Raw genomic sequence first — 11,514 nt, 5'->3', positions numbered from 1 at the left:
CAACAAAACAATGCAAATCAAATAAAATGAAAGGCAACAGAAAAGAAAAAAGTCTTGTATCTGCTCCTATTTACCAAAACAAATTATATTAATTTCAAACAATAAACCAAATAAGACAAAAACAAAAATTAAACTCCTCAAACAGTAATACACACAAATACAAATTAAACAATTTCATATTTCTTTAACAATTTTACTTTGATCATTTTTTTAAGGAAGTAAAGGACCTCTTCACACCACATCCAGTAAAACAGATAATTCTGCTTGGGCACTTGCTTGTTTGCAGATTGCGGCAAAGAACGGTGCAGGCAGGAGCCCGCTCAGCCCACATGTCCAGATCACTACAGGGATTAAAGGTAACGTCTCTCTCACCTGGTCCCTTCAGTGTCCCTCTCTGTTTTGCGCAGCGGCAGAAAAAGTACAGGATGAAACCGCGGCTGCAGATTTCTCTGCATTTAGAGTCATGATGATATAAATATACCTCGGCTGCATGATTAGATGTGTGATCGTGTGCAGAAGCAGTTTTACTGATTCTATATGAAGCTGGTGAACACAGCAGAGTAAAACCTTGAAGTTCACCTGTGAACTGCGTCTGTATGTGTTGCAGCTCCGTCCAAGCCGACCCAAAAACCCCAAGCAGCGCTGGGCCATGGAGGGGTTGCCATGGTAACCCACAGGAGCATAACCATCCACATGCCTGCCTGTTTCTATAGTGACGATAACGGGCCAATCACAAAAATCCAGGTCATCGTGGCCGAGTCAGGGGGTATGGCAGCGATCACTTTTTATTTGAACATTCTTGTGGGTTTTTTTCTCTTTGTTTTTCAAGTCTTCAGTGGAGTCTTGTTGTGTGTCGCCGTCCAGAGCTCGCCAAGCTCACAGTATCAAAAGTATGACCCAGTTCGTCCCCCCCGTCCTCTCTTTTTCTCCAACTTTCCGTCTCGTCGCAGTGCGAGACAGCGAGAACCTGACCGATTGGAGGGAGGCGTTTTTCCATCGTCCCGCTCCGTACTTCACCGACTCGGGGTTCCCCAACCCTCCGTGTTTGTCCAGGGACGAGGCGTCGCGTATCAACGCCTACATCGTGAGCGCTCGCGTTGCGTCCGGAGGCGTGCCGCCGCCGCCGCCGAGGCTGAACCAGTCCGCTCCGGGGACGTATGTGATCGGAGAGAACGATGGCTGCATGGAGGGAAACTACACTGATCCTTTCTGCAACGGGCCTCTGAAGCCCAACACTGTCTATGTGTGAGTCCACCATCCAAAAACACCACAAAAAATAAAAATGATAGTGCTTTTTGTAAGACTTTACTGTTTCTGCTCTTCTGTTCTTTTCATTAACAGGTTTAAATTCAGAGCTACAAACATTCAAGGCCAGTACACAGACTCTGAATACTCAGATCACATCAGAACTGCAGGTAAACAGTAATTACTGGAAAGTGAATCAGTTTCCTGCGCATGATTCAGGCTTGTTCTTTGAACATGTTTCTTTAAAACTGGCGGAAAAAAAAGCTTTAAAGGAGACATATCCTGCTTTTAAATTGTTCTTTTTCACATTTAAAAGCACACAGTTGGGGTCTATATAAAGTGGAACTGCAATGCTTTGGTCTGAGTTATTGTAACTCCACAAGCCCCTCTCCCACCCCTTTTCTGAAATGTGTCTAAACTCATTTTGAGGCTGTCTCTAGATATAAAGATATCTACGTAGTACTAGGAGAGACTTAATTAAAGTTTTCTATGCCCCTTGAGACTCCAAGTACACAACAAAATGTATTTAACGGCTAAAAAATTGGATTTTGCATTAAATGTCCCCTTTAAAGTGCCTGTGACATGCAGATAAAAAAAGTCAAAGAAAACTTTGTTCTATTTAAGAAACTTGGCTTATCACACATTATTTTACCCATTTGGACACGTTACTGACCTATGTTATTTTGGACTTGGCTTGGCAAAAGGGAAACAGGAAGTGACATCAAAGGGGAACTCCTTTAAGAAAAATAACTAACTGGTCTTTGTTTATTGAAACATTATGATTTGAACTCTGACTCTTTTTTTCTTTCTGTCTGAGAGCAACTCAAAATTATCTAAAACATCAGATTCCTCTCCACAGTCTGGGCTGTTGAGCATTTTAGCTTAGCTCTGTTTTCATGCAGACATTCCCCTTTGACATCACTTCCTGTTACTTCACAGGCAAATATCTCAACAACTGTTCATCTCAGCAGCATGAAAATTATTTTGTAATATGTTCTCAGTGTCATCTTTTCAAAAATGCATTTGTATTATTAAAAAAATGTTGATGTCACAGGCACTTTAAGTTAATGCGGCACTGTATTCTGGGGATGAAAATCCCATTTTAACTAAGAGCAACTTTTGGGACAGGTTGCCAAAGGTACATGTAAAATCTGCCTTTCCAAATTTCCTGCCTTTCCATATCCCCCGGGATTTCCACCTATGCTGTTTGTTCTACGTTTTTTGTTTCCCCTATGCAGCTGACGGGCTGTTGACCAGAGAAGAGCAGATCATTCTGGGTGTTTTGCTGTCATTCTTCTTGGTTTTGTTATTCATCATCATCATCTGCTGCTCAGTCAAGTAAGAATAAGTGCACCATCAGGACTGTCAAAATATTCTAAACGTGCCCTGCTCCGGCTTCACGTGACCGTTCCTGTTTATTGACTCTTCAAAGGATTCATCAGCGCAAGAAAGAAGGTGGAACCTACTCTCCCAGAGAGGCAGAGATCATAGAGACAAAGTGTAAACTGGATCAGCTGATCGCTGTGGCCGACATGGAGCTGAAACAAGAAAAACTCAATCGGTAAGCCTTTAGTTTGAGGAACCTAAAAGCAAAACGTCACCCCCTTTTTTTGGTGTTTAGAGCACACTACACGGCTTCAGACTCGACTCAGCTGCTCGAGACAATATTCTAAATCCGTGTCAACAAGGCAGAAAATAAAAAAGGCAACCTCTTTGCTGCAACCAACTTGATGTGTGCTCCTGTCAGCACAGAGTCATCTAACGGTGTAGAGTGTGCAGAAAATAGAAGCAGAGACACAAAGCAGAACTGTGGCTTTGTAATTCATCTTCAGTTCTCTGCAGAACACAAAAGTCATTCTGTCTGCCGTATTTTTTACATACCTACCCCCAAACACTCAGTGACAAGAACTAGCATCTGGCTTTTCAAGCGCACTGTTACTTTTGTCAAACTGACACGAGAAGGAAACAAAGCACCAAAATTGGATTTCTGCGAACTAAAAAGCTTGTTAAACATTTAAAAAAGCATGAATAAAATGTTTTTTGTAATTAAAGGGTTTTAAACTAGTATTTTTCTACAAAAAAGGCTAAAAATTTAAAGTAGATCTTATGTTTGATATTGTTGTCCTCTTCAGCAATTCAAAAAGTTCAGTTGTTTCTTTTACCCAAATTATTCTTTAAAGGGGAGTATTAAGTATTTTCCAGGCACATAGTTTAACTCTGTACTACAATCAAGTATTATCTTCAGTTGCCATGAAAATACGGTATACATCAAAAAATATTTGACTTCACATCTTCTAAACACCTTGAACTTGGCCTCTGTCTCTTTAAAAATCTCCTACCGTTTCTGACACTCCCACTTCAGCAAGTCTTCACAACAATGCCTCAGGGGAGGGGTGCTCTGTGCAGAAACTCATCTCAGCTCCAGGGAGGAGCTTTGTACAAATAGGCGGAGCTTTGTTCCAGCAAGCATTTAGGCAGCTCCACATGGTCACAGGAGATTCCAGGATTTCTTAAACTTTCATGAACGAGTCAAAGCAACACTCTGGGTATGTTTTATATGAGGGAATGACATTAATGACATGATAGTCGATTTTGCACAATACCCCCCCCCCCACACACACACACACACACACACACACACACACACACACCCCCCCACACACACACACACACACAAAAAAAAAAAACAGAGGATCCTTGAGGACCACAACCCTGCATGTTTTACTTGTTTCCCTGCTCCAACACACCCGGTTCTGATTACCTCTTCAAGTTCCACAGAAGCCCATCAATCACCCATTCATTTAAATCAGGCAAAGCTCAATACCATGCAGGATAGTGGGCCCTCAAGAACCAGGACTGAAAATCCCTATTTTAGAGGATTTTATTGTATTTTTAATGCAGAGATTTTCCACTGAAGCTCTGCACAATTTATTAATCTAAGATAGTCTAAGAATAGAGTTTATTGTATTTATTTATTTATTAATTCTTCAAGCGTTTTTGATCATTTGGCCAAAAGCATCTGTTTCTTTTTCATTTTGCAGATTGAACCTTTTCCATGACAATCATTATGTTTCTTAGTATAATGCAGCACCACTGCATCAGCTGAATTTAACGTGATAAAATGTAGGGCTTAATTCACCTCTAATATGTTTTAACAAGCATCTGCATGCAAGATAACACTTTACCCCAAAATTAAAAGATATCATCTCAGAAACCTCACCAATTCTACACACACGTATGCATATATATATTTTTTATTTTTAGTTGTCTGCACTGCTGCTGTGAGGGTTGCATATTGAAACAGGTTTAATGAGTCATTATTAAAAAACTGTGATTTCCCTTTAATTATATTCAACAACCCACAGTCTGACAATCAGATTATGGTTCAAAAGAGCTCAACTCTCTCTGTTCTTCTGCCTCGTTTTAGAACAGTAGAAAGCAAAAATAAAGCTTTAACATTGCTTAGAATAAAATCAATATGTTTTGAAAATCAGTTACTGTACATTTTTTCCCTAAATGGTCAAAATAACAGAAAGTGGCAACATGGAAACATGAGTTATCCACTTTAGATTTTCCCTTTTGAGTCTTTAGTGTGTTTTTTTACATTATTTTTGTGCTTCTTTTAGCTTTAACAACTCATTGAAGTTATTTAGCGTTCACACTGCACTTTTACAGAAAATGCTGTTTCTCTTGTTTCATTTGGGGCCTTATTTCCTATCCTTTCTATGAAGTGATCAGAATCTCTTCTTCATTTGACAACACAATGAAATCTGTAAGAATCTGACTTTTCATGATAAATAGCACCATTTTTTTTCCTGTCACTTTGTCAGCTTCTCGCTCTGGCTTTGTGCTTCTCTCACTGAGCACTTTCCTCCACCAGGTATTCTTCCTTCTTCTTTAGACGGAAAGAGATTTATGTCATTCAGTAAGTTGGACGTAGAGTTTCTGTGTGGCACTTGGTGTGTGTGTGTGTGTTTGCATGTCTGAGTGTGCTATTAAGGCCTGAGTCAAACCCTCCATCTGTGCTGTTGATAAAAGCTTAAGTGGAGGCTGACGGTTAAACGAATCGGTGACATCAGTGTTTTACCCACATTCTGCTCGTCTTCCTCCATCAACGACACAGCTTTGCTGACGCTCTGAAAGGCAGTGGACAGACATGTTAAGCTGCATCAATTGTTAAGAATCTGTGTAGCTTTAAATCACATCTCTCCAAAAGAGGAGCACACTTCTGATGCTATTTAAATTCACATTTTCCTTTTAGAATAAAAAAAAGGCTTGAAATATGGATTTAATTGCAAAATAATTTAACCCACTTCGCTGAATTTCTGCTGTGAGGATTAGTTCAATTTTCCATAGACACAAATGCCAATGTGTGGGCTGCAATTATTGCATTAATTTGTTTATTTTTGGCCCTGTTTTCATTCAGGCTGCTCAGCTACAGGAAGTCGCTCAAGTAAGTGACACTTTACACATTTTGCGGGAATGCAGGCAGCAGCTTTGTTCTCCCCGACACCTAAAATAAGTTTACGATCTGAAAACGTTCTTACCTCTACCATCTTTAACGCTCTGCATTTTTTTTTCTGCTGCCCTCTCCGTCAGGCCCGTCAACAAGAAATCTTTTCTGCAGCACGTAGAAGATCTGTGTGCCAACGACAATGCCAAGTTCCAGGAGGAGTTTGCGGTACCTAAAATCAAATCAAATTAAATTCTGATTATCGCCTGCTGCTAGAGGAGAATATGTTTGCCCATGCGTGTGTGTGTTTGTGTTTCTGTTACCAAAATAATTTGTGAACCACTGGGTAAATTTGAACTGAACTTTTAGAAAGTAATCACTAGAGATATGAATTCCTTCAGGGAACACTAGGATTTTATATATAAAATGGGTTAAAAGTTAAAATAATGAAGTTATTTCTGTATGGGATTTTTCAGGACTGTAAAAAAAGTAGTTTTGTTTGTTTTTTTCCCTCCAGGAGCTGCCAAAGCTGCTGCCAGACCTGGCCACCTCAGATGCAGACCTGCCCTGGAACAAATCCAAGAATCGCTTCCTCAACATCAAACCCTGTGTGTGGTCAAGCTAAAAGGGATTATTTTAATGCAAAAGTGTGCACAATACATCACAGCGTTTTCTTTATTCCTCTGCTGCTCTTTTCTCYTTTTTTTTTTTTTTTTTTTTTSCMYMMWGMCAMTRMCWMCMGAGTGAAGCTGCTGTCAGAACCCGGCGTGGCGGGCTCAGACTACATCAACGCCAGCTTCGTCTCTGTGAGTAACCCGCCTCCTGAAACCGGAGCGATGTTCTCATTGCTTCCTGGGTTGCACGCGAGCCTCGGCGTGTTCTTGTTTTCCTCTCTGCAGGGTTATCTGTGTCCCAACGAGTTCATAGCCACTCAGGGTCCTCTGCCCAGCACCGTGGCGGACTTTTGGAGGATGATCTGGGAGACGGGGACCCGCACCATCGCCATGCTCACGCAGTGTTATGAAAAAGGCAAAGTGAGTCATTCCCAGTTTTATCCCATGATCAGGTCTTTTATTAAAAAACTCACAGTGTGTTTTTTGAGCTTAGTTTTCAAAACGCGCTCACCTGTTCTGGTCACTTTACAGATTCGGTGTCACAAGTACTGGCCTGAAGACAACAAGCCGGTGACTGTGTTCAGTGACTTTCTCATCTCCAAAGTGTCGGAGGAAGTCCTCCCTGACTGGACCATCAGAACCCTCAAAATAGAAAAGGTACTAAAATTTTCTCATACAAGTACTTGAAATGTGCAAATGTACACATTTAAAATCCAAAGACCTGCTGGAGAAAAGCTAACTGTTTGTTTAAATAATGCAATAATTATAGTAGCATCGAAAAGTCAATAAATCCAAATTTACCAGTGAAAATTTCTTTAAATTGCAGAATGCAGGTTTTTATTTTTCTCAGCACTCAAATAGGGGCTAACAGCGGATTTATTTGACACATTTTTTTCATTATGAACCCACCTTTAGTTTCTTTTTTAATAGAGGGAGTTGGATTATTTTTTATTTATCATTTTAAATATTGCAAGTCACACATATCTCTTTTAAAGTTGTTAAACAGTCTTTAAAATCAACTTTTTGAGGTTATAAAAGTTTATGAGTTTAACAACAGACTTTAAGACAGTTTGAACTTCTACAAATAGTAAATTTAAAAGCAAAGAAATTACAATAGTTTATGTTTGGATGACAAAATTAACTTTAGCCAAGAAGAAAAGGGAAAGTTTTTGCTCGATGTCAAAGAAAATTTGAGAAAGTAAGCTATACTTTCAGTTTTATCCTAATTCAGCAGCAGGACATACAGTGGTTTGCAAAAGTATTCATACCCCTTGAACTTTTCCATATTTTGTCACATTACAACCACAAACATAAATATATTTCACTGGAATTTAATGTGAAAGACCAACACAAAGTGGTATACAATTGTGAAGTGGAAGCAAAATTTTACATGAATCAAAACATTTTTTACAAATAAAAAACTGAAAAGTGCGATGTGCAAAATTATTCAGCCCCCCTGAGTCAATACTTTGTGGAGCCACCTTTTGCTGCAATTACAGCTGCAAGTCTTTTAGGGTATGTCTCCACCAGCTTTGCACATCTAGTGACTGCAATTCTTGCCCATTCCTCCTTGCAAAACAGCTCAAGCTCAGTCAGATTGGATGGAGAGCGTTTGTGAACAGCAGTTTTGAGATCTTGCCACAAATTCTCAATTGGGTTTAGGTCTGGACTTTGACTGGGCCATTCTAACACATGAATATTCTTTTTTTAAAACCACTCCATTGTAGCTTTGGCTTTATGTTTAGGGTCGTTGTCCTGCTGGAAGGTGAACCTCCGCCCCAGTCTCAAATCTTTTGCTGACTCCAACAGGTTTTCTTCCAAGATTGCCCTGTATTTGGCTCCATCCATCTTCCCATCAACTTTGACCAACTTCCCGGTCCCTGCTGAAGAGAAGCACCCCCAGAGCATGATGCTGCCACCACCATATTTGACAGAGGGGATGGTGTTTTCAGAGTGATGTGCAGTGTTCTTTCTTCGCCACACATAGCGTTTTGCATTGTGGCCAAAAAGTTCAATTTTGGTCTCGTCTGACCAAAGCACCTTCTTCCACATGTTTGCTGTGTCCTCAACATGGCTTCTGGCAAACTGCAAACGGGACTTCTTATGGTTTTCTTTTAACAATGGCTTTCTCCTTGCCACTCTTCCATAAAGACCACATTTGTGTAGTGCACGACTAATTGTTGTCCTGTGGACAGTTTCCCCCACCTGAGCTGTGGCTCTCTGCATTTCATCCAGAGTCACCATGGGCCTCTTGGCTGCCTCTCTGATCAGTGATCTCCTTGTTCGGCCTGTAAGTTTAGGTGGACGGCCTTGTCTTGGCAGGTTTACTGTGGTGCCATACTCTTTCCATTTCCGGATGATGGATTGAACAGTGCTCCGTGAGATGTTCAAAGCTTGGGAAATCTTTTTATAACCTAAGCCTGCTTTAAACTTCTCCAAAACCATATTCCTAACCTGTCTGGTGTGTTCTTTGGACTTCATGATGCTGTTTGCTCCCCAATATTCTCTTAACCAACATCTGAGGCCGTCACGGAGCAGCTGTATTTGTACTGAGATTAGATTACACACAGGTGGACCCTTTTGAGTCATTAGCAGTCATCAGGCAACTTCTGAATGCAATTGGTTGCACTCAGGGAAAAGGGGGCTGAATACTTTTGCACGTCGCACTTTTCAGTTTTTTATTTGTAAAAAATGTTTTGATTCATGTAAAATTTTGCTTCCACTTCACAATTGTATACCACTTTGTGTTGGTCTTTCACATTAAATTCCAGTGAAATATATTTATGTTTGTGGTTGTAATGTGACAAAATATGGAAAAGTTCAAGGGGTATGAATACTTTTGCAAACCACTGTAATTTTAAATCAGTTTCTGTTAACAGATGATTTTCAGTCAGCTCTAACTGGCAGATCTAAAAGAGCACAGGTAGTGTTATTAGTTTAATAAAATACTATAAAAGATCTATAAAATATGTGAATGTTTAAAAAAAATCTGGTTCATACAGCAACCGCCAGAGACTTTCAGTATTTGATACATTAAATACAAGGCATAGTGAGACTCCACAACCTCTTTGTTTTGTTACAAAACTAAACAAAAGTGCAGAAAGAGGAACACGTGACTTTATAAAGAGGTCTGCACAGTGAATTTCTGAAATGTCTGAGGCTGGGAACATGTTTGTTCATGCAAACAACTTACAACATTGTCTATAAATATCTTGAAAGGTCAAAGTTACATAATGTTTTAAATAGTGAATCTTATTCCACAGCTTAAAAGCAGGAAGAAAACAGAATTCTCCAATTTAGACTCAAACATTAAGATGAGAAAATTAATTTGCAATTAATTTAAACTTTACAATTATTAGAAATATTAAATAAAAGAAAAAATGATTGGATTAATTACATCTATAACACAAAAAGTACATATTTATCATTGACATTGTCAATTAACATTTAGTTATTTTTGATTGAATATCAGGGATGAAGTTAATTTAACTCAGGATTTGAGTTTGTTTAATCTTTGAGATTAAAGAAAAGGTATGATCTTCTGTCCTGTGTGTTGTGTATTTCTGCAGCACGGTCACTACATTCTGGTCAAACACTTCAACTTCACATCGTGGCCTGAGCACGGCGTCCCAGAGTCCTGCAGCACTTTGATTAAGTTTGTAAAAACGGTCCGAGCACACCGCCAGGACACCTCCACTATAGTTGTCCACTGCAGGTACGACTTCGGGCTTACAGTACACTAAATACATAAAAGTAGCATTACATGTATGCCAGTATTGTCCTTCTCTGTAGATAATGCATGTTTTGGAAGCATCGGGCAGCGTAATGATTTTCTCTGTGTTTTCTCAGTGCCGGCGTGGGAAGGACGGGTGTGTTCATCGCTCTGGATCACCTCATTCAGCACATCAGAGATCATGACTTTGTGGACATTTACGGGCTCGTGGCTGAGCTTCGCAGCGAGAGGATGTGCATGGTGCAAAATCTGGTGCGTTCACACAGGAGACCAAGCTAACAAGCCCATCTCTGTATTGATGATTGGATAACTACCACAGACTGGAGGAAGAAAACAAATGATTGTTGTTGTTTTTTTATTATTTAGTAATGGTGACATCTATGTGTTCTGAGATTGTCACGTTATCAAATGTGTTTAAAAAAAAGTATTTCAACTGAGTATAAATGATGAAACAAAGTTTAGTAAACAGGTTTTAAAGTTTAAAGAGGACGTGTCATTCAAAATCCACAAACACTTTGGATTTAAAGAGACAGCCTCAAAACGAGTTGATCTGAGACACACCTCAGAAAGAGGGGCTTGTGGAGTTACAATAAGGAGGAGCTCAGACCAAATCACTGCAGTTTTACTTTATATAGACCCCAACTGGATGATTTAAATGAGGAAAAGAAGGATGTAAATGCAGGATATGTCTTCTTTAATACAAAAAACTAAATGAAGCTGCAGACTGAACAAGAGTTCCCTTCACTGCTGCAGTCTGCAGATGACATTTAAAAACACACAAACAGCAGGAATTTTATGAATATTAAACCTGAGCTTTGGAGGCATTTTGCCGTTTCTCAGGTCAGTATAACTCGTTGGGACTGGTGATTGAAAGCAGGTTTTATCATTTAACGACACTCAGTCTTTTATTATAATTGTGTGCACTTGTTTCACTTCAGATTTTCCCTGCTCTCTTTTTTTTATCGCCAGCTGCAAAAAAGGTGAAGGCGATATAGTTTTTGTTTTGTTACCAAAATATCCCATGAGCCACTGGAATTAATGAAGCTTTCAGGAAATAACCGGTGGATGTACAACGGATTAACTTTTGAAGTGAACACCGTCACAGGCTTGACCTTAAAAATGCTAAAATGGCTTTAACTTAGTCAGTTTTACAGATGTAGTAGTATTACACAAAAATTACGTTTGACTAAAATGGCTGCAATTCACAACATTCGTAATATGATTTCAATTTAAAACTCTGGCAAGAAAAATGATGTGTTCTCTTATCCACAAGGAATCAATCTTCTCAGCTTTGTTGTAAAACTTATTAGTGGGATTTTTCGCCCCTTAGAAATAATCAGAGGATGTATAATTTGTTGCAACTTTACAGGATTAGGACAAAAATTGATGAGTTGCACGTCACAGTTTTGTCTCTTTGGTGTTCCTTAAACACAGTCTTTGTTTAGAATTTTATACAAATGACAGATTTG

The 11,514-nt window shown here is 39.4% G+C and overlaps 1 protein-coding gene across 1 annotated transcript in view; it reads left to right on the top strand.

The window, feature by feature from the left end:
* Nucleotides 1-6,413, top strand: part of ptprq (protein tyrosine phosphatase receptor type Q) — a gene marked incomplete in the record, with an annotated part of 45,048 nt that extends 38,635 nt beyond the window's left edge. Inside the window, 10 exon segments of the mRNA XM_014003506.1 lie at nucleotides 287-356; nucleotides 608-766; nucleotides 951-1,245; nucleotides 1,342-1,415; nucleotides 2,484-2,583; nucleotides 2,678-2,806; nucleotides 5,126-5,170; nucleotides 5,672-5,698; nucleotides 5,845-5,926; nucleotides 6,216-6,413. Coding sequence (XP_013858960.1) covers nucleotides 287-356; nucleotides 608-766; nucleotides 951-1,245; nucleotides 1,342-1,415; nucleotides 2,484-2,583; nucleotides 2,678-2,806; nucleotides 5,126-5,170; nucleotides 5,672-5,698; nucleotides 5,845-5,926; nucleotides 6,216-6,323 — 1,089 coding nt within the window.
* Between the last annotated feature and the right edge of the window lie 5,101 nt (nucleotides 6,414-11,514).

The sequence above is a fragment of the Austrofundulus limnaeus genome, unplaced genomic scaffold, assembly GCF_001266775.1.
Source record: "Austrofundulus limnaeus strain Quisiro unplaced genomic scaffold, Austrofundulus_limnaeus-1.0 Scaffold19, whole genome shotgun sequence".
Taxonomy (NCBI): Eukaryota; Metazoa; Chordata; class Actinopteri; order Cyprinodontiformes; family Rivulidae; genus Austrofundulus; species Austrofundulus limnaeus.
This window is presented reverse-complemented; position numbering and strand designations above follow the sequence as displayed.